The sequence below is a fragment of the Phoca vitulina genome, unplaced genomic scaffold, assembly GCF_004348235.1.
Source record: "Phoca vitulina isolate PV1807 unplaced genomic scaffold, GSC_HSeal_1.0 scaffold90, whole genome shotgun sequence".
Classification (NCBI taxonomy): domain Eukaryota; kingdom Metazoa; phylum Chordata; class Mammalia; order Carnivora; family Phocidae; genus Phoca; species Phoca vitulina.
This window is the reverse complement of record NW_022589793.1, coordinates 2,332,517-2,356,040: the sequence shown is the minus strand read 5'-3', so window position 1 is coordinate 2,356,040 and position 23,524 is coordinate 2,332,517. Positions and strand designations below refer to the sequence as shown.

Genomic DNA, 23,524 nt, shown 5'->3' with positions numbered 1-23,524 from the left:
AGTCTGAATTTTTTTTAAGTAATCTCTATGCTCAGCATGGGGCTTGAACTCATGATCTTGAGATCAAGAGTCACATGCTCTACCAAGAGAGGCAACCAGGTATCCCCCCTTTTTTTTAATTTGAGGTCTAAACTTTAATCAGATATAAAATACCATCAGGAAACATGTCAGTTACAGAAAGACAAATATTGCATGATTCCTCTTATGTGAAGCATCTAAAAGAGTCAAATGCATAGAAGTAGATAATAGAACAGTCTTTGGCAAGAGGGGGGCGATAAGGGAAGCTGTTGTTCAATGGGTATAAAGGTACAGTTATCCAAGATGAGTAAGTTCCAGAGATCTTCTTTACAGCACTGTGCCTATAGTTAACAATTTGGTGTTGTACACTTAAAAACGTGTTAAGCCAGGGGCGCCTGGGTGGCTCAGTAGGTTAGGCGTCTGCCCTCAGCTCAGGTTGTGATCTCGGGGTCCTGGAATCAAGCCCCGCATTGGGCTCCCTGCTCAGCAGGGAGTCTACTTCTCCCTCTCCCTTTGCCCCTCCCCCCTCTCATTCTCTCTCTCTCTCTCAAATAAATAAATAAAATTTATTTAAAAAAATTTGTTAAGCCAGTAGATCTCATGTTAAGTGTTCTAAACACACACACACACACACACACACACACACACAAGTACCAGAGTGATACAAGGAAATTTTTGGAGATGATGGATGTTTATTACTTGATCATGGCGATGGTAACATGAGTGTATACCTATGTCCAAACTCATCACATTGTATATATCAATTATGTGCAGTTCTTTGCACACCTATTACGATACAATAAAGCTGGGGTAAAATGGAAGCCACCAACACATACAGGAATGGTGAATGCTGAGCAGGTGGTGTGCTGCTAAATGTTTAACAACAGGCTCTCCTAAGCAGAAAAGCCCTGGTCTATTGCATTTGCCAATGTCCTTGGTGTAAATATCCCCGCCACAGCCAACCCAAGCTACCAACGTAACATCACTGAAAGCCCAGACGGAAGCCAGAAGCATGCTTGACTCCCATGTGTTGACATAAGGCAGCTCCAGGACAGCGCTGGTAGGTGAGAATGGGCAGGGCATCAACAGCATCTCCCATAGGCACAGCGAGAGCATTTTGCTGTAGACATAAGATCTCACAACTTTATGCGACTTTTACCCTCTATTCTGTGATATAGCAATGTTTGAACATCTTACCGTGAAAAAATGGAATTATTCTCCAAGTCTTTGAATAATGTCATGTCCTCGGAAAGTATGTTTTGTTTATTACTTTTATATCATCTGTGCCCCCACCTGCCCACCCCCATCCCCCTGGCGTGCACCCACAGAATTGGTGAAAACCCATTTAAAAAGTCAGACTTCAAGAATTCCTCCCCCCCCACCGCCCCACAGTTGGGTCAACCTAACAGTAATGGATATCTCTTGTTTTGCCCAACTGGCATCATTCCCCTTTTTTCTGATAATGACACCTCATTTTCCTGTAAACAGCTACTCCTTACCCCACCCTGAGTGCTCAGGCTTTAGCAGTTAGCACATGACACAGGCTGGGTCAGTTGGAGCACTCCATTCCCTTGGAGCTAGGGACAAGAACCCACTCAGGCCAATGCCACCCTTAGCTCGGAATTACTAAAAAAGGAAATCCCTTCCCACTGGATTACTAGGCTAGTAGGATGGAAGCCTGGAGCTTCTGGTGGCCATCCTCCACCATGGGGAAAGAGCCCTCCTGAGAATAAAGCCGACACAAAAGAAAGCCGATTGAGAAATGAATCACTGAGTCCTGATAGCATCGTGTGAGCACTTTGAATCTAACTGTGCCTGAGGGCACTTCCAGACTTTTCCAGCATTCTAAAGACACTTTCAAACTTTTTAATTACATGAGCCCATAAAATCCCTTTTTTACTCAAGGCACTATAAGTTGGGTTTTCAGTCGCTGGCAACCGGAAGATTGCTGGCTGATTGACAAATCTGAGATCGAATGAGCTAGACTTTATTTAGTACACGCCCTTCTGGCTTTCTCTCCTTGGTCCTAAATAGAGTTTAGCATAGACACAAAAATACAGTTTATGGGGGCCCTGCCCCTTGGGGGGCTGAAGATAAATCCCAGGCTAAACTGGTCTGTGTAAGCTAGTCAAAGGCACAAAGGGGGTCACTTCAGGATCCGGATGCTCATTTTCTGCTCGATGTTCATCTTCTCTAAGGACTGGTGGGGGGAGATGGGAGGTAGTCAAGAGTTCAGTCCTCTAGGCTTCCAACCACCTCTCCCATCCCCAAAGCCCCACCTTTCCTTGGCGACCCGGATCCTTCTGCCCACCTCCTTCCACCTTCCTTTCCCATGTCCATCTGTCCTAGGGACTCGTGATGTCAACTCCCCAGGCCCCAAGGCATTCTGACCTTGGTGAACTCCAGGAAGGACACGGCCCCATCCCCATCTTCGTCCGCTTCCTGCACCGTGCGGTCCGCGATGCTCTCCAACTGCTCTTCTGTCACCTGCACCCCAACCATCAGCCGGAGGACCTGGGAGGCGTGGAAGGGGACAGCCATAAAGAGGAGGTACTAGCCCCATCCCCCAAATTTTGCCCACATCATCCCAAATGGTATTACCCATTCTGTAATCTCTCCCTCATCCATTTTTTTTCACTCTCCACCATATTCCCCCAATAATTTCCCCCACTACTTCTCCATTCAAACCCCCATCTGTCTCTCTTCACACTCACCTCAACAATATGCCCAAACTCATTACCCAACCCCAAATCTTATAACCCAACCTCCCTCCATCCCCCACCTCACCCCCCACCTCATCCTCCCACTATTCCCCATTCCACCCGCCCCCACTTCATCATATCTAAGGCAGAGTTTCTGAATCTCAGCACTCTTGACATTTGGGGCCAGGTAACTCCTTGTGGGAGGAAAGGGGGCTATCCTGTGTATTGAAAGATGTTTAGCAGCATTTTTGACTTCTACCCACCAGATGCTGGTAGTGCTGCCCCCTCCCCCAGCTGTGAAAACCAAAAATGTCTCTAGATATCGCCAGTGGCATTCAGGAGGCAAAATCACCCCCAGTTAAGAAGTTAAGATCTATTTCCAACCTCACACCCAACTCTTCCCCATTCCATTTCCCAACTAAACCCCACCCAGGCGGGAGTCCCGCTTAATACCCCAGTGGTCTGCACCCTCATTGGCCAGTCATCCATCCCATCCCCCCACAACCTTTCCCTTCAACCACCCACACTTCACACATCACATCTCTTGTCCTTGTGTTTTTCTAACCTGTAGCATCTCATGCCTGGAGATCTTTCCATCTCGATCCAGGTCATAGAGCTGAAATGCGACTGGAAGAGAATGGAGGGGGAAGGGAAGGTGGGTCTTCTCTGGTTCTCTTCCAGCAGAAGGTCACCCTGGAGGTGTGGGGGAGGTCATCCAGAGGCTCCCGAAGAGAGGGAGGTGCCTGGAGCCTCTCCCTGGTGCGGTATATCTAGGGTCTCACTTGGGGAGGGGGTCCCCACAAACTCACACCGAAGTTTGTTCATTCTGCTGTTGAGGGGTTCAGGTTCCTTGGGGTCTCGCATGCCTGGGTCCTCATCATCCACAGGTCGAAAATGAGCCAGGACTCTGACAAAGCCTGGGAAATCCACTCGCAGGTTCCTGCGGGGAAGGGAGCAGAGGCAGTGGTCACCCTCTGCCTCTGTGCCTAACTCTCCCCCAAGCCCCAACCCCCGGGGGGCCTCACCCGTCAGGGAAGAAGCTGTCTATAATGCGCTCTCCCAGGGGGTTCACGGCCAGCGCCCCAATCTCCTGCAGATCCACGCGGCTGTCAGGTCAAGGTTCAAAAGGGGGCAGGTAGGGCAAAGACGGGAGACGGAGGGTTAGTTAAAGAGGGGAATGGGCCCAGAGAGACAGGTGGCAGGTCCTGAAGCCAGCGCCCCCTCACCTCAGGTAGCCCTTCTTGTTCCTGTCCAGTGCCCGAAACCGGTGGTAGAGGCGGAGCAGACTGGCCTGCGAGACTGCGGGACGGAAGGCGGAAGGGTGACACGGCCGCGGGCGCGGGGGACGCGCGGCGGGACCCTCCCCTGGCGACCCCGGGCTGCGGGCGGGGGACAGGAGCCCGCTGGAGGGGACGCCCGCCGGGGACCTGGGGCCCGCGCGGCGGGGCTGCAGGGGGCGTGACGACGCGCTCCCGCGGGGGGGACCGAGCCACCAGTGCCAGCCCCCTCCCCCCTCCCGCCCCACCCCGCCCTGCCGGGCTCGAGGACACCTGGCTGCCCGGCTCCACCGGACCTGGACGCCGGGAGCCCCGGGTTCCCGCTCCCCCCACGCGGGGCGCTCCCTGGAGCCAGCCCCCCTCCGGACCCCCCGCGTCCCCGGGTCCGAGCCCCGCGCCCCGCTCACAGCCCGTCTCCCGCCGGATGCTGTCCCCGTCGGGAATGAGCGCGGCGTGGGAGCCGCGGGAGCCCATGGCTGCACCGGCTGAGCCGCCCGGCCCCGCGTGCTCGCCTCCCGCTCCCGGGCGCGGCCGCCCCAGTGGCCCCAGGGCCGAAGGCCGCAGGCCTGGCGCCGAGCCAGGCTCGGGAACCCCTGCGTGCCTCGCCTCCCACCCGCGACCCGGGCGAACAGAGAACAATGCCCAGGGTGGCGGGGTCAGAGGGGCGGCGCGAACAACGGGGCGTTTCATCCCGAGATGGTGAGGTCGCCTGCGCCCCGCCTGCCCCACGCCCGCCCGCCCTGCGTTCTCACGCCGCGGGACAACCGACCCACTTCCCCGCACCCCCGGCGGGGTCCCCGCTCCCGGCTCCCGGTGAGTAAGACTGGGGTCCTGACCTTATCGTCCAGAGACGGAATCCACATCCTTCTGGGAAGGGGGCCGGGTGGTGGGCAGGGGAGCTGGACCCCTTGGTCCCAATCCCCGAGTGGCCCAGCCTGGGGCCCCTTCCTCAGGCAGGAGGGTGCAGAAGGAGAGGCATTGAAGGACACCCCCAAGAAGGGTGGAGTGGGGAGGGTCGTGAGCGGTAGAGGGGAGGCTGGGTTGAGTGGAGGGATCACTGGATTTGGAAAGACGTGGATTGGAATCCCAGCTATGCGATTAACCCTGGACAAGTCGGTATGACTTGGCTTCATCTCTTGTTTCATCCACATAGTGTAATTGTTGGGGTTTAATTGAGTCAGTGCTTAAAAATCAGGAGATTTAATGAGAAATCCAGTCCCCAGCTTCTGAGAAATCGACAGTGCAGACGCCACCAGACCCCCGTTCGTGCCTGGCACACCTGGTTGTACCTGGGGAACAGGTGTCACGTGTAAATAGGGCATCGCCGCCTGTCCAGTGGCCCCAGTCCCCACCCAGCTCAGTTCCCTTCCTTATGTACCCGGTGGGGCTTCTGGTAGAAGCTCCAGGTTGGAAGGCCTTGGACCTCTGGCCCGCCCTCAAGCACCGTGGGAACCCACAGTCTGAGGGGGGTTACAAACATCACTGTGACCAAGCTTAATATAATAATAATGGCAACAACAAGGGCTCTCATTTCGCACTCACCACGCACCAAGCACTTTGTGAAACACAATGTACATGATTAGCTCACACTCCTCAAAGCTGCCTGCTTCCGCTTTTACATGGTGGAGGCTGCCAAGGGGGTGGTTGTGAACTACTGAGAAGCACATATCCTCAGTGGGAGACATATCCCCCAAGGGGGCAAAAAATCCTATTCTTATGTATAAAACACAGTGCATAAATAGCATATAGTATATCTGTAGTATTAAAATTTCATAGTATTAAAATTCCATGATTAGGAAAAACAGTCTAAAAACACTCCTTAAGTGAGGGCCATGATGAGGAAAGTGTGGTGAGACTCAGTTGTAAAGGAACAGGCACCCCAGGTGTCCAGTTTTAAATCTATCATTATCCCTTCTTCCCCCATCATAATTACACATTCACACAAATTTCCTAGGGGGAAAAATATATAAGCCATTTATTACAGGAGTACAAGTGCATAGAAACCCTGGAGAAAGGAAAGCTGGAAAAACGGTGGATCTTCAGTCGAAGCCTCCATGCAGAGGCTTGGATCAGATCAGCCTTGAAAATATTGATCTAAGAAGTGCTTACTTCTCTTTCAGATACCCCAAGGACTGAACAAGGGCCATAAGGAAAGCTTGATTCCCTTTCAGATGCCCCCCAAGGACTGAAGAGTGCAGGAAACCACGCTGCTCCCTAATGAAGCCGAGCAACCACTCCTATCTGCAGCTGTGAGTCAGGCTATGAGTGTATTTTGGGTTAGGTTCTGAACCCCAGGAGGGCTAAGAGTCCCTCAGATCAAGCAACAATCACCTCAGGCCAGTTGGGGATGATGATCTTGGAAAGAGCCACTCCAGCCTTAATCTCTGAGTCAGCACTACACCGAAGTAAATTAGGCCAGAGAGTAATTAACAACTCCCATCCACACACCATCATCACAAGCCTAGACGAAAACACTGTGCTAAAACCCATTCCTGCTGTATGCACACAAGTAGGGTTTGTTCGTTTTTTTAAGATTTTATTTATTTATTTGACAGAAAGAGAGAGCACAGGCAAGGGGGGCAGGAGAGGGAGAAGCAGGCTCCCCACCCCAGGACCCTGGGGTCATGACCTGAGCCAAAGGCAGACGCTTAACTAACTGAGCCAGCCAGGAACCCGAAAAAAGGGTGTAAATCAACTTCACAATATACCCGGTCACATCTTTTTGGGTCATTTAAATGAGAGATGCTTTGAGGAGAATTTCATCTACTTTGGGGAGAGTCCATCTGGCCTGGATTCAGGCTGAACGTTTGTTTTTTTGTTTGTTTGTTTGCTGGTAAGCCACATAAAAGTTGCTAGCCATTTTTGATGAGGCAATACTGAAATTCAAATGGAAAAATGCAGTTGTAAGAGTAGTCAGGGGACACCTAGCTGGCTCAGTCGGCAGAGTATGCAAATTTTGATCTAGGGGTTGTGAGTTCAAGCCCCACTGTGGGTGTAGAGATTACTTAAAAAAAAAAAACCTTAAAAAAAAAAAGAGTAGTCAGGAAAATATAGAACTCTTACAACTCAATAACAAAAAGACAATTTTTTTAAATGAGCAAAAGAACTTGAATATGCATTTTTCTCCAAAGAAGATATACAAATGGCCAATAAGCCCATAAAAAGTTGCTCACCATCATTAGTCATCAGAGAAACACAAATGAAACTACAATGAGATAATCACTTCACACTCACACTCACTAGACTGGTTAGAATTAAAACAAAAACAAAACCCAACAAAACAAAACAAAACCAAAAACCCTAAAACAGGAAATAACAAGTCTTGGCCAGGATGCGGAGAAATTGGAACTCTTGCGCATTGCTGGTAGAAATGCAGAATGGTGCAGCTGCTGTGGGAAACGATTTGGAGTTTTCTCAGTAAGTTAAACAGAATTACCATATGAGTAATTCCACTGCTAAGACATACACTAAAGAATTGAAAACATACATTCACCACAAACACTTGAACATGAGAATGTTCATAGTGGTATTATTCGCAGTAGCTACCAGGCAGAAACAACCCAAATGTCCACTGATGAAGGGATAAACAAAATGAGGTATGGCCATGAGATGGAATATTATTCAGCCATAAAGAAGGAATAAAGTACTAATGCATGCCACAACATGGATGAACCTTGAAAACATTATGCTAAGTAAAATCAACCAGTCACAAAAGACTACACATTCTATAATCCCATTTATTATGAAACACCAAGAATAGAAAAATCTATAGAGACAGAAAGTAGATTAATGGCTGCTTAGGGCGGGAGGAGCCAGGGAATAAGGGAATTAAGCTAAAGGGTATGAGGTTTATTTTTGAGGTGATGAAAATGTTTTAAAATTGACTGCGATGATGGTTGCACTCTGAATATACTAAATCTGTTGCATTGGATGCTTTAAAAGGAATCGCATGCTGTGTGAGTTATATCTCAATAAAGCTGTTTAGAAAAAAAAGAATGTCCAGGAAATCTCTGGAAAGTAAAAGTAATGAGGGCAAATTAGCTCTAACAGATTTTTAAATAGACTATAAAGTATAATAACCCATGCGGTAATAATGCAGGAGTAGACAGACAGATAAAAAACAGATAGGAAAGTGAGAAATAGACCCAAATACATATGTGAATTGCACATGTGATATAAGTAGCATTTGAAATCAGTGGGGGAAATGTGGATTACTTAATAAATGTCATTTGGGACATCTGTCTTTTCGGGGGAAGATAAAGCTGTACCCTTACCTCCTTACACCAAAATTAACTCCAGATAGAAGGAAAGTTTAAATGCAAAATGTAATTGTACAAAACTCAAAGAAGTCTCAGATAGATTTTGTCATAATCTTGAACTGGAGAAGGTCTTTTTAAACATGAAACTAAACCCAAAAACTATAGAGAAAAGATTGGCAAATTTACGGTGTGAAATTAAAACTTCTGTATGGTCAGAAAGACAAACTGGGGAAAACATTCACAGTCTATATCAAAGATAAAAGATAATTTCCTTTAAAAAGTTTTTTTAGATTTTGTTTTGGATTTTTTTTTTTAATAATAAATGTGTATTCCGAGCCCAGAGCACACACTCCTCACTCTCAGCGCTAACCACCAGGGAGAAGGGCAAAAGATAATTTCCTTTAGAATACAAAGATCTCTTTAAAAAAAAAAAAAAAAAGGAAAACAAAACAAAAAACCCACCTTTTATTCGTTAGGAAAAAAAAACCAGTAAGATGTGAAATAAAAATGGTAGAGAAGTCTACAAAGATGCCTCAACATCACAAAATTTAAAAGTACAGATTAAAACAGGAGTTTTTTGGGCATCTGGGTGGCTCAGTTGGTTGGGCAGCTGCCTTCGGCTCAGGTCATGATCCCAGGACCTTGGGATTGAGCCCCGCATCGGGCTCCCTGCTCATCAGGAAGCCTGCTTCTCCCTCTGCCGCTCCCCCTGCTTATGCTCTCTCTCTGTGTTAAATAAATAAAATATTTTATAAAACATAAAATAAAATGGGAGTTTTTTTTTTTAAAAAGATTTATTTATTTGAGAGAGAGAGAGAGAGAGGTGCAGGAGGGGCAGAGGAGAGGGCAGAAGCAGACTCCCCCACTGAGCAGAGTATATTGTCTAGAGTATCTCAAAGCCAATGGACAGCAATGGGGACAATTGGCTTTCACCCATCCATCCCGAGCCATCATTCTAGTAGACCTTTAGGACAAGCTCGTCCATCCGGGGAGGGAATCTCAGAAGTAAAGCCAAACTGTTCCCCACGCACTCTGTTCCTCCTATTCCTTCATGTGAGGAATAATTACTGAGCAGGCATGGGCTGCATGAGGGGGTCAGAGCCCTGAACAAAACTAACATGGTCCCAGCCGCGTGCATTTTCACTTTGTATTATGCCACCCATGGTTATCCAGATCGTGGCAGGTCCTTGTAACTCATGGTTTTGGCTTGACCAGTATTCACGGTGTGACTGCCGCACAATTCACTCTCCCACAGATGGGCATCCAGATTTCGGTTCTTGTGAACGATGCTGATGCGAACATCCCTGTCCATGTTCAGGAGTTTTTCTTGGGTAGAAGGCATTTTTCTTGGTGAAGAAGGACAGAAGTCGCTCCATCACAGAATATGTGAATACTTAACCCCAGGAGATAAAGGCAAACTGGGTTCTATAGACTGTGTTGCCTACACTCTTGCATACAATTTTACACTTCTGTCACCAATGTATAAGTGTCCCATATATTTGTAATCCAAATGCTCAGGATTTGTTGAATGACATTAAATAATTAAAGAAAAGGAGTATTCGTGTCAGGATCAGAGGAATCTCATGGAAATATAGAGTAGGCAGCTCCCCAGCCGCCCGGCTCCCTCTGGGGGCAGATCAGTTTCCATCCCTGCTTTCCCCTTTCAGGGTATCCCTCTCTCCCTCTGCAGGTCAGCATCCTCTAAAAGGCGCCCAGTGCCTGTCCGCTCCATAATTTGGAACTGCCCTTGACTTTGGGTTCCACAGCATTGACTCTGGCCCCAATTCCACGGTTATCTCGCAGTTCTAATGCTTCCTCCCAAACTCTCCTTCCATTAACTCAGATTTTAAGAAGAATAGCTCTACTTGGCTTAGCTGGGGTCAGGTATCCCTGCCCGGTCCACTCTGAGGTCAAGGAGTCTTGGTCACTTTGAGGCAAACGTGACTCCCTAGGTCCACACCTTTTGCAGGGGTTCTGAGGGCTATTCCAAAGGAAGAACTACAGGTGAGACATGCATCCCCAAAGCATTTTCCACGCCTACCTTTGCTCTCCCTCAACTAGAGGCCACAGCAGATATACATGGCCAGCTGGCCTCATGCAAATAAGCTAGCAGTTCCTCCCTGCGCACTGGAGGGCATGAGGCAAAGGATTTAGCATACTGTCTCATCCAACCATGTAATTCTTACCTGGTAAGAGTTAAGGCGAACAGGCACTCTTACCCGGGACAATAGACGGCTCTTAGGCAGGAAATTGAGTTCCTAAGTCAACATGTAATTCAAAAAGCAAGTGCAGGCTAAGTTACCCATTACCATGAAACACAGTATTGATTTTGTGTCTACAAACTTGTATGGGAACCCATACATCTAACTGAATAATATTTCTCAGATAATGAGATAGTGGAGGAAAAAAACCACTGTACACCTTTTGATGGATAATCTTCCTCATCTCGTGACAACACAATTTAAACTATTATTTTTCCTCTTTTCTGCATATATAATTGGATTCAAATAAGTAAACACACGTCTGATGCAAGCAGTGGGTCAAAATCGAAACACTTACAAACATCTCCATTCTCTTGGAAAGCTCGAGAAGACTATATAAGCCAGGCAGCTGGTATGTTTCATGCCTTGAGATTCTATGTAATGAAGTTATGAAACCATCACGATTAGCAAGACATTTAAAAACTAAGCATCCAGGGGTGCCTGGGTGTCTCAGCCTGTTAAGCATCTGCCTTCAGCTCAGGTCATGATCCAGGGGTCCTGGGATCAAGCCCTGCATTGGGCTCCCTGCTCAGTGGGGCGCCTGCTTCTCCCTCTCCCTACCCCCTCCCCTGCTCGTGCTCTCTCTCACTATCTCTCTCAAGTAGATAAATAAAATCTTTAAAAAAAAAAACAAAACAGCTAGGCATCCAATCTAACTGTAGTCTTATGAAGACAAATGCAACTTAAAACTATACTCAGATACCATTTTTCATTTTTGAGATTGGAAAAATTCCAAAAGTTGGTTAAACACTATTGAGACTATAGAGCTATAGGTATATTCATCCATTGCAAGAGGATGTGTTAAGTGGCATACCCCTGTAGAGGTCACATGGGCACTATCACAATTATAAATGTGTATACCCCGATCCCCAATTCAACTTCTAAGAATTCACTTTACAAATACACTGGTACACCTGTAAAGTGGCATGGACGCAAGGTTATTTGATGCAGCAGCTTTTTTTTCCAGCAAAAAAAAGTGGAAACCACCCAAGTGTCCATCAGGTTAAACAAAGTCCTGAAATGTGAAACACAATGGAGCTGTAAAAAAACAAAAACAAAAACAAAAACAAAACACTTCCTACAAACCGATATGTAGAGATCTCCAAGATATATCAAATGGAAAAAGCAAAGTACGATACAGTGTGTATCATTGTGAATGAATGTACTATTTTTTCCATAATAAGTTGGGAGAATAAAAATATATATGTACATATGTATTCATAGTTGCAAAAATAAACCTTGACGATACCTAAGAAACCAATAAAGATGGGAGGGCACAGTGCAACTTAGGTAGATGGGTCACAGTAGGTGAAGGGGGACTTTCCACTTTATACTTCTCATCCGATTAGGTTTTCAATGATGTGAATGCATTCCCTATTCAAAAATCGAGTTACAAAAACTGTTTAGTTCAATGTAGAAGGAAATAAATCTAGCATTCAGAACCTAAGGTCAAATCTTTGCAATCTGAGAGCAAAAAGTATTTTTTTTTTTTAAGATTTTATTTACTTGACAGAGAGACACAGCGAGAGAGGGAACACAAGCAGGGGATGTGGGAGAGGGAGAAGCAGGCTTCCCGCCAAGCAGGGAGCCTGATGTGGAGCTCAATCCCAGGACCCTGGGATCATGACCTGAGCCCAAGGCAGACGCTTAACGACTGAGCCACCCAGGCACCCCAAAAAGTATTTTATACCATTAAATAAACAAAATCTGATTTTAAAAGTGTATTTCGGGGCACCTGGGTGGCTCAGCTGGTTGAGCATCTGACTCTTGATTTTGGCTCAGGTCGTGGTCTCAGGATTGTGAAACCAAGCCCCACATTGGGCTCCCAGCTGGGTGTGGAGCCTGCTTAAGATCATCTCTCCCCCTCTCTGTCTCTGGCCCTCCTCCTCCTCTCTCCCGCTCTGTAAAAAAACAAACAAATGAATAAATAAATAAATGTGTATTTCATCCCTAATGCTTTTCATCCATGACTATCTATGTATCAAAATAATTATGCTGAGTGAAAGAAGCCAGACTCTCCTCGCCCCCCCAAAAGTACATCCTGTCTGATGCCATTTATATAAAACTCCACAAACAGCAAACTAATCTACAGTGACAGAAAGCAGATCGGTGGTTGCTGGGAGGGGGGGCAGGAAGTGAGGGGAGAAGCAATTACAAAGGGACACCAGGAAGCTTTTGTGTATGAAGGCTATGTTTGCTGTCTTGATTGCCTGATGGTTTTATGGTCGTATACATAGGTCAAAACATATTAAATTGTGCACTTTTAATATGTGCAGCTCATGGTTGATCACACCTCAATAAAGCTTTTTTTTTAAGAAAGCGTTTTGTAAATTTAATGTCACCATTTCCTCTATTTTTAATTTCAATTTTGTTATATTTTATAACATATATACCTATAATTTAGAACAGGAATTATGTATGTAATTTATCAATAATTTTACATATACTTGAGGGTGTATGTTTGAGAACCTTCTGGCTGAGAGAGGTGGGTAATCTCGAGTGCATGGGAACGACTGGTTGAAGCCAGGGGCAAGCCCCACACATTTGACCGCTGCACTCTACTGCCCCCTGCTGTAAGTAGGTTTGTAGCCACCTTTACACTCGCGCTCAGGATTTTAATGATGAAGAATGACTCCAGGGGCAAAGGACTTGTATCAGAGATCTACCTAGAAACAAACTCTTCTAAACCACACGCGCACACACACACGCACACTCACATGCATACACATATGCATTCACACACATATTACACACATGCACACGCACACAGGTATACATCTACCACACACACACAGATGTGCACACACACCCATGTGCATACTCACATGCATTTACACACATGCACACATGCACAGCAGGAAGCAACTCCAGATCTTTTCACCACCACACAGCCTCAAGGGAGAGCCGAGGAGCAATTCAGAGCCATGAATGAGAAAAAACAAAAGCAAAATGATGAAGCCAAAGCTGCAACCTCAAAACCTTTTCACTGGGAGGATGTGGATGCCAAGGGGTCTTGGACTCCCCTCCTGGCTAGCATTCCCCTTCATCCTTTCTCACAGTAACTCAAAGACTTAAAGCTAAACCTCTCCTCAACCAGCGGACACGAAAAGTTAACTCTAAGAACTGTCCTGTCCATAGTCCAAGAACGACTTCCCAGTGAGCTCTGAGAGAAGCTCATGCTCAGGTGAGGACTTGACAGGTGCCTCTTCACTGCTGTTTCCAAGTACTTCCAAGATGTGTGAGCCCATTGCTTCCACCTAGGTTTTGATTTGGGGGGAAATTAAGTTTTCTTTTACAATGTGCTTGTATTTTACGAAGAAACCAAACAAAACAGCTATGTATGAGACCCATCACACTTTGACTGGAAGAGCACAGATCCATAGGTCTGCTTCTCTGCTTGTTTTTAACGTTTTACAGAAGTATAATCAGCCACGCGATTATACTGGTAAATTTTCAACAACCGGCTCTCCAAATGTAGTTCTGAAGTGCACATTGGTTGATATTTTTATTTGTATTAACAACAAGGAAGTGAAAAGTAACACCGCAAAGACGTATTTTCGAACTGCCCTGTTCTTCAATGACTTGAACAAAGTCTTTGCTAAACCAGATAAGAGGTTTCCAAGACCAGAAGAATATTTCCCTGATTTCTTTCATGGCATTCCCAGACACAAAGCACTTTTATTTATTTATTTTTTAAAGTAGGCTCCATGCCCAGCGGGCTTGAACTTACGACCTGAGATCAAGACCTGAGTTGAGATCAAGAGTCAGATGCTTAACCTACTGAGCCCCCAGGCACCCTATAAAGCACTTTTAAATTTCACCCGCATCATTAACATTTTCTGCACTTTCTTAAATCTAGGCAGTCAACAAAACAATAAATCAAGCCCGGCTTTGCAGCATCTGCTGACTTCTGTGGTGTAAATTCTCCCACTACCGCTGGTTTCAAGCTGCGAATGTAATGCCGCCCAGCATGCAGCCAGAATGCAATGCGATCATTCTATAGTTTTTCCACCACGCAGATAGCATGGATGTGAATCATTTCAAGAGCAGAGAGGACAGTAAAATAATTAGGAAGTGATGCGTTTTGAGTATTAATTACATTCGTTTTAAACATAATATATTTAATTGTAGGTTTATATAATTTTATTTTTGACGATGGTTGTGATTAACTGACAGCTCACAAAATTATGGAAAATATAACAGTCGGCTCTCACGAACCGACTCAGGCACACCAATGAAACGTACACGAAGACGTGCCATACAATCAGCACGCACATCAGATCCCCTCAAGCAGACCGCGAGCCTCCTCGCTGTCACTAGCCTCCTCTCCTCTGCCCGGTTGGTGGGTAACCAATACGCTGACTTCAACAACACGGACTAGTGTACCTGCTTTCGCAGGTGACACAAGTGAAATCATAAACCTGCAGTTTGAAGTCCCACCGCTAGAGGCCTCTCGTGAAGCAAAGACAGAAGGCTCCTCCCAAACCCAGTCCCTCCGCTGTAAGGAGGCTGTGTGTTACTCACGACCCAAGGTGGGAGGAGATAGAGAAATAACTGAGTACTCGGTCTGAGCGTGGGTGAGTCTCCGGAGGAGATCGGGGGCCACGAGTTTCCCGGGGGAGATCTGGGGACCACGTTTGGGCAGAGGAATCCCAGCTAGCTATTTGACCTCAAACCCCAGTGTGGTCTGCCGTTGAGCTAGCTGGGCAATGAGCAATGAGGACTGCTTCTGCCCGGCTCATAACAGGCCCGGCTGCCCCAGTGCCTCGTTTATCTAGACAAGGTGAACCCCCTGAAGAACACGTCGCGGGAAGAATAGAGGAAAGAAGGCGTAACACAGAGGTTAAGTTCTGGGACTCGGGGGTCAAACAGAACTAGCTTTGAAATCGCTGCCTCTTCACTTACTAGCTTTGAAAACTTGGGCAAATTGCTTAACTTCTCTGAGACTTAGTTTGCTCATCTATAGAATAGGAACAATAAAACTCTCCTTGCAAGTTGGTTAATGGATTAAGTAAGATTATATACGGGAAGCAAGAAGTCATATATATTTTTAACGGTGATTATTGTTATACTCAGAGGATGAAAAGAGGACTTCTATTTTGTTTGTGAAGGCATCCTATTGAGCTGAATTCTTACAGACAGAACTGACAGGGTATGAAACAGGGAGATCAACACGGCTCTGTATAATATATAAACAGGTGCTTTGTTTGGGCAAGGACTTACATGCACACCAATGCACACACACCCCTCATATGTACATTGACTTTTTCATAAAGAGAATAGACAATTTTTTTGGAGCAGCTTTTAATTTTTTTGCCACTTTTACCTCTTTGTTAGTATAATATATCCCTGTTGGCGTATCATAGAACCTTTGTCTGCAAACCAGTACATTGCATTCTATATTTTTATCCATGTTTGTATAAAATAATTTACACATAAGGGCACCTGGGGGCCCACTCAGTTAAGCATCTGCCTTCAGCTCAGGTCATGGTCTCGGGGTCCTGGGATCGAGCGCCACATGGGGCTCCCTGCTCAGAGGGAAGTCTGCTTCTCCTTCTCCCTCTGCCCTTTCCCCTGCTTGTACTCACTCTATCACTCTTACTCTCTGTCAAATAAATTGATTTAATTAAATTAAATAATTTACACATATTTACATATGCATAGTTTTACAAAAATAGGTTCATGATAGGAATTAACGAATCTACTGAATCTACTCTATTATTTTTAGTGGCCATGTAATACTCTGAAGAGCAAATGTTCTGTAAGTAGGTCAGCTGTTTCTCAGTTGAAGAGTACTTGCTTTGTTTCTCCTTGTTTGCACAAAGAACAATGCTGTGGTAAGCACCCTTATACCTCCACCATTAGAAACCTTTAAAAAAATATTTTTAATGTGTTTTTTAATATAAAATCTTTTATTGTTATGGGAAAGATACCCAAGCATGAGTTTTCCAGGTCAAGGGGTTTATGCGGTTTTTATTCTAAATAAATTATTTCCAGATTGCATTCACAAAAGTCTGTAACAATTTCCATTTCCAGCTGCCCCATATGAGAGTATGCTTGTCCCCAGATCCCTGGCAGCAGAGGCTTAGCCTTTTTATTTTTTCTTTGTTTAGACTTTTTTTACTTCTTTTGATTATAGACATTTTCAAACATCTTGAAAGCAAATAAAATAGTATCATGAGCCCCCAGATACTCACAACTCAGCTTCAGCAATTATCAACCTTCTGCCATTACTTAGACTTCATTTTAATTTTTTGCAAATTTATGGGCATAAGGTGATATACTTGTTACTTTTTAAAAATCTTGTTTTTACGTGTCTCTGACTGCTCGTGATTTTGAGCACATCATCACATGTTTGGAGTTGATCTTATGTAAGTTCTTATTCATAGCCTTTGCATATTTTTTGGTTGTTTGTCTTTTTCTTGCCAATTTATAGAAGCAGTTTGTAGTATAGATGTTAATCCTTGTTTGTGTTCTGTCTTGCCAGTATTTTTTTTTAAAGATTTTATTTATTTATTTGACAGAGAGAGAGAGAGACAGTAAGAGAGGGAACACAAGCAGGGGGAGTGGGAGAGGGAGAAGCAGGCTTACCACTGAGCAGGGAGCCTGATGCGGGGCTTGATCCCAGGACCCTGGGACCATGACCCGAGCTGAAGGCAGACACTTAACCGACTGAGCCACTCAGGTGCCCCTAAAGTTTTTTTATTTTTGAATATATTTCAAATATATCCAGGGTTTTTTTTTTTTCTTTTATAGTTCTATATTTTCTTTATTGCATAAGAAACCACCCGCCACTCACCAGCACCAAATGTAAGCTGGTACAACCACTTTGGAAAATTGCTCAGCAAAATCTACTGGAGCTGGACATACACACATCATATGACCCTAGCAAGTCTGTGCCTAAGGAGATAGCCAACAGAAATGCATAGGTATGGTCACTGAGAGACATGTGCAAGAATATTCATAGCACTCCATAATAGCCAAAAACTGGTAGGAAAAACATCAAATGTTCATCAAGGTCAATTACCAAGACAATGAATTACTGGTAATTCTGGTAATTCATATAATGTAATATAATACAGGAAGGAGAGTGAACTACCAGCACATTTGGTGACATGGACAATCTCACAAAAATAATATTGAAAAAAGAGCCAGACATAGAAGAGAACATATGGTATGATACCATTTGTATAAATATCAAAAATCAGCATAACTTATTTATGGTGTTACATGTCAGGATAGAGGTTACTCTTAGAATGGGTCCCAGGTGATCTTTCTGGGCTGCTGGTCATGTTCTATTTTGTGATCTGTGTACAGGTCAAATAGATGTGTTCCCTGTGTGACCTATGATTTGTGCACTTTTCTGTAAGTTTGATGTCTATTAATAAGAAATTGACAAGATCCACTTGAAAGCCTGCACACGGGTGCTTATGGCCCCTTTATTCATAACTCCTGAGATTGGGAAGTAATCAAAATGTCCTTCAGTAGGGAAATGGATAAATAAGCTGTGTTGCATCCAGATAAATGAATACTGTTCAGTGCTAAAAAGAAGTGAGCTATCAAGCCATGAAAAGACATGGTGGAACCTTATTTGCATATTACTAAAGAAGCCCATCTGGGGGGTGTTGGGTAAGCATCTGCCTTTGGCTCAGGTCATGATCCCAGGGTCTTGGTATTGAGCCCCACATCGGGCTCCTTGCTCAGTGGGGAGCCTGCTTCTCCCTCTGCCTGCCACTCCCCCTGCTTGTGTTCTCTCTCTCTGTCAAAATAAATAAATGAAATCTTTTTTTAAAATAAAATAAAATAGGGGCACCTGGGTGGCTCAGTCGGTTGGGCATCTGCCTTCGGCTCAGGTCATGATCCCAGAGTCCTCGGGATTGAGCCCCACATCGGGCTCCCTGCTCAGTGGAGAGCCTGCTTCTCCCTCTGCCCCTCACCCCACTTGTGCTTATTCTATTTCTCTCTCAAATAAATAAATAAATAAATAAATCTTAAAAAAATAAAATAAAATAAAATAGGGCACCTGGGTGGCTCAGTCGTTAAGCGTCTGCCTTTGGCTCAGGTCATGATCCCAGGGTCCTGGGATTGAGCCCTGCATCGGGCTCCCTGCTTGGTGGGAAGCCTTCTTCTCCCTCTCCCACTCCCCCTGCTTGTATTCACTCTCTCGCTGTGTCTCTCTCTCTGTCAAATAAATAAATAAATAAATCTTTAAAAAAAAATAAAATAAAGAGGGCCACCTGAATAGGCTGCACACTCTATGATTCCAACTATATGACATTCTGGAAAAGGCACAACTATGGAGATAGTGAAAAGATCAGTGGTTGCCAAGGATTAAAGAGGAGAGAGTGGGGGGCACCTGGGTGGCCCAGTTGGTTAAGCATCTGATTCTTGGTTTCAGCTCAGGTCATGATCTCAGGGTCCTGAGATCAAACCCCACATCAGGCTCCAGGCTCAGTGTGGAGTCTGCTTGTCTCTCTCCCTCTGCTCTTCCCCCTGCTCTCTCTCTCTCTCTCATAAATAAATAAAATCTTTTTAAAAAAAAAAAGAGGAGGGAGGGAAGAATAGGCAGAACACAGAGGATTTTTAGGATACTTTGTACTATATTCTAATGGTGGATACATACCATTATACATTAGTCCAAACTCATAAAATGTACAACCCAAGAGGGACCCCCAATATAAACTGTGGACCTTGTGATGTCAGTGTAGGTTCATTGATTGTCACAAAAGTACCTCTCTAGTGGGGGACGTTGATAATAGGGGTAGCTTATGAATGTGTGGGGGCAGAGGATATATAGGAAATCTCTGGACTTTCCACTCAGTTTTGCTATGAATCTAAATCGGCTCTGAAAAATCAAATCAATTTAAAGAAAGAGAGAAAGGTAACAGATGGCAGCTCCCTTTGCAGTGAGCACAGCAGGACGTACAGAGTTGTTGAATCACTGGATGACACACCTAAGACTATTGTAACATTGTGTCAACTATACTTGAGTTTTTATTTTTTTATTTTTTAAATTTTTTTTTTTTTTTTTTTTTTTTATTTATTTGAGAGAGAATGAGAGACAGAGAGCATGAGAGGGAGGAGGGTCAGAGGGAGAAGCAGACTCCCCGCTGAGCAGGGAGCCCGATGCGGGACTCGATCCCGGGACTCCAGGATCATGACCTGAGCCGAAGGCAGCCGCTTAACCAACTGAGCCACCCAGGCGCCCCTATACTTGGGTTTTTAAAAATGCAAATACAAGAGGCAGAAAAAGAGAGAGGAAGAAAGAGAGACAGAAAGATTTACTTTCTTCCTGATGGATAATAATGCCAAGGCACTTATTAAATTTCCCATTGAGGGGCACCTGGGTGGCTCAGTCCGTTAAGCATCTGCCTTCAGATCAGGTCATGATCTCGGGGTCCTGGGATCAAGCATGGGGTCCTGGGATCGAGCACCATGTCGGGTTCCCTGCTTGGCAAGGAGCCTGCTTCTCCCTCTCCCTCTGCCTCTCTTCCTGCTTGTGCGCTTTCTCTCTCTCTCTGTCAAATAAATAAATAAAATCTTAAAAAAATAAATAAATTTCCCATTGAATTAAAGTATCATGTTTGTCATTTATTAAATTCTTACATATACTGATATATATTTATGGATTCTCTATTTGGTCCAACCGATATATTTATCTATTTGTCAATTCCCATATGGAAATGATACTGATATTATAGTTTTATGGTGTATTCTGATATCTGGTAACATAAGCACCCTTCCCATTATTCTTCATTTTCACACTTTTCTCGACTATCCTCAGACATTTATTCTTGCATATGATCTTTATGTTAGCCAAGTTTTAAAAACCCTGGGTTAATCGAATTTCATTATACTTAGAACTAATTTGGAGAAAATTGACATTTTAATTACGTTAAATCTTCCCACACAGGGTCCCATCTTTCCATTTGTTCACATTTTGTTTTATATCCTTCATAAAACTTTATAGTTTTCCTCATAGAGGTCCTGTGCCTTTCTAGTTAAATTAATTCCTAAGCATTTTCTTTTTATTGCTATCATGCTCAGAATATTTTTCCCATTACTGTTTCTGCTTTCTCCACTCTTTTGCTAAAATGGAGGAAGGCTATTGGTTTATGTATATTTGTCTAGGAGCAGAGCACTTAAGAGCACAAATTGAGGAATGGAGAAGAAATGTAACTTTAGGGGCACTTGGGTGGCTTAGTCGTTAAGCGTCTGCCTTCGGCTCAGGTCATGATCCCAGGGTCCTGGGATCGAGCCCTACATCAGGCTCCCTGCTCAGCGGGAAGCCTGCTTCTCCCTCTCCCACTCCCCCTGCTTGTGTTCCCTCTCTCGCTGTCTTTCTCTCTCTCTCTGTCAAAATAAATACAATCTTTAAAAAAAAAAAAAAGAAATGTAACTTTATTTCTATATAACTCTATTTTTTTTATTTTTTATTATTTTTTAAAGATTTTATTTATTTATTTGACAGAGAGAGGCACAGCGAGAGAGGAAACACAAGCAGGGGGAATGGGAGAGGGAGAAGCAGGCTTCCCGCCGAGCAGGGAGCCCGATGTGGGGCTCGATCCCAGGACCCCGAGATCATGACCTGAGCTGAAGGCAGACGCTTAACGACTGAGCCACCTAGGCACCCCTCTATATAACTCTATTTAACTTTTTATTTTAAGCTCCCTTTGCGCCAGGTGGAAGAAATTCAGCCCCATCTGGTTTCTCCTGGCTTTTCTCCAGGGTGGGTTTAAGTTCCATGGAGTTTACATAATGCCAGGAGGCAAGAGGGCACTGAGTCCTTGTCATCATCATCATCCATCCCAGCTGGGCATCTCTTGAGATGCCATGGGGTCTTGTCTCTGCCACTGGGTCTTGTCTCTTGTCCTTACTAGTCTCTGCTGCATTGTTCCTCTTTCTTTTTTTTTTTTTTAAGATTTTTTATTTATTCATTAGAGAGAGAGAGAGAGAACACAAGCAGGGAGAGGGGCAGAGGCAGAGGGAGAAGCAGACTCCCTGCTGAGCAGGGACCCTAGGATCACGACCTGAGCAGAAGGCAGATGCCCAAGCACCCCGTTCCTCTTTCTTTTTAAAGAGTCTCTCTCTCTCCCCACCCCCTCTCTCCCACTCCTCCTCAGGCATCTGGAAAACATTTCCCCACCTCCACATCACACTAGACAGTGGGAGCCTCCCCAACACCCCTCTCTGCCCAGACACAGCATATGGTGTCTCTGGGGCTCACTGTTTCTCCAGGCTGTGCCCTGAAGCCAGACACAAATCCCCTCTGCTCTTGATCCCACACAGCGAGGTGGGGTCCCGTCTTTGGGTGAGGAGGTTCTAGCATCTTCCCACTCCCCGCTCCTCCTTATTTTCCTTCCTCTCCGAGCCTGGGGAGCGACTTTTCCACTTTTCCACTCTCATTATTTATTCTCTCAGGTCTAGGGTCCCGCCCTGAGGTGTTCAAAAACAAAAAACTAAAAGAAGCTTTGTTTTCTTTCTCCTTCCTCCTCCCTTCTTGGAGGCAATAAATTTAGAGCAGCCTCGCCTGAAGAGAAGGGCTATCAGGGGAAAAAGAAGCTCTGAAGGGGGAAAAACATCATTAATATTTGAACATAGTAGTCCCCTAAAACACATAGGCGTAGGGAAAAAACAACACGGGAGGAACTAAGAATGTTAACAGAGGTACTCCGTTTCCAGGACATAGAGCCATGAATGAATTTTTTTTTTCTTCCTATTTATATTTTCCTGAATTTTACAAAGTCTCTACAATGTGTATTATTCATATCATCACACACACGAAATGATTTATTCGAGTTCATTTGTAGGTTGTCTATGCAAATCAAATGGATTTGCATGAGACATGACTATGAATCCAAGCATAATGAAAAAACGCAATGTACATTCCAAAGCAAATGTACAGTGTACAAAATATAAAGCATAAAGGAGGGTTCATTCACACCCCTAGTAGCTTGGGCTGGTTTCTAGAGTGACCAGCGATCACTTTTGTTAGGAAGTTAGGACCGCCTTGCCAATTGGGAGTATTGGAACATCCAAGCGTGAAGGAGTACCCAAGTAAACCAAAGACTTTGTGAGGCTTCTCGCCATGAGGCTGTTGGGTATTCTAAGGCTACATTTGATGAAAACGTGATGACAGGGTGCCTCAGATCAGGTAGGTTCTTCTTTTTTTTTTTTTTTTTTTTTTTTTTTAGGTAGGTTCTTAAAAACAGAGCCTGAGGCAGGGGTTCTGGCTCAAGTGATGGGAAGAACTCTCCAAGAGAAGGGGAGTGAGCGGAGGACAGGGACCTCCTTAGCCCAAATTGTACCTCAGAGTTGGTTCCAGCCTGAGGCAAAGGGGCCAGTCTTCTGTTCTCCCATGTCAGTCAGTCACAGGGAGGGGGCACAGGATGCTTCAGTCAGCCAAGGGCAATTCTGTGGAGAAAGCACAGAGGCACCTGTGAGCTCTCAGCAGCCCATCCTTGGAGCAGCAGAGGGATGGGGGTGCCAGCCAGGCAAGATTTAGCTGGGGTTACTTGGGCGAGCGTAAGTAATCAAGAGCTGGTTGCAGCATGGGCCCAGGGCAGTGTGCAGCGGCAGGTGACACAGAAGACATCAATGATGGTGGCGTATCTGGGGTGGAGATGGAGGCTCTGGGCCAGCTAGCAAACTCTTCAGTGACTGTGGGGCCATGCCCAGGAAGGCCAGGGGTGACAGAGAGGTGGAGGCAGAGAGCGTGGCGGAGCCAAGCTGCATGATCCTCGGATCAGCAGTGATTTTTACACCAGGAAGAAAGAGAAATGAATGAGCCCAAATGTGACAATTACTGGGACCCCTGCAGGCCCTCCCTGAACCGAGCGGGCAGGGTCTGCCTGCAGCCAGGACTGCAACCACCGCAGCAAGGAGTGCTGGATGCTGCACCGCCCGTGTCTAAGGCATGGGAGCCTGTAAGCTCTGCAAAGACAGGCACCTTATCTCGCCTGCCTCCCAGGCTGCATAGTAGGTAAATATTTATTGAATGAATGAGT

At 45.2% G+C, this 23,524-nt stretch overlaps 1 protein-coding gene across 1 annotated transcript; it reads right to left on the bottom strand.

Moving 5' to 3' along the window:
• Positions 1-1,522: 1,522 nt before the first annotated feature.
• Positions 1,523-4,486, bottom strand: CHP2 (calcineurin like EF-hand protein 2). The gene is made up of 7 exons (XM_032396295.1): positions 4,405-4,486; positions 3,947-4,019; positions 3,746-3,826; positions 3,530-3,660; positions 3,286-3,347; positions 2,410-2,532; positions 1,523-2,218 (listed from the first exon to the last, which is right to left on the bottom strand). Exons 1-7 carry the CDS (start codon positions 4,469-4,471, stop codon positions 2,165-2,167), a joined length of 591 nt encoding a protein of 196 aa, XP_032252186.1. The 5' UTR covers positions 4,472-4,486; the 3' UTR covers positions 1,523-2,164.
• Between the last annotated feature and the right edge of the window lie 19,038 nt (positions 4,487-23,524).

What these genes read in the sequence shown, in the direction of transcription:
- CHP2 (XM_032396295.1), bottom strand. Translation starts at nt 4,471, where the DNA reads ATGGGCTCCCGCGGCTCCCACGCCGCGCTCATTCCCGACGGGGACAGC. An exon ending in CATCCGGCGGGAGACGGGCT is followed by an intron (nt 4,020 to 4,404) that starts GTGAGCGGGGCG and finishes TCCGTCCCGCAG; the next exon opens with TCTCGCAGGCCAGTCTGCTC. An exon ending in CCTTCCTGGAGTTCACCAAG is followed by an intron (nt 2,219 to 2,409) that starts GTCAGAATGCCT and finishes TCCCCCCACCAG; the next exon opens with TCCTTAGAGAAGATGAACAT.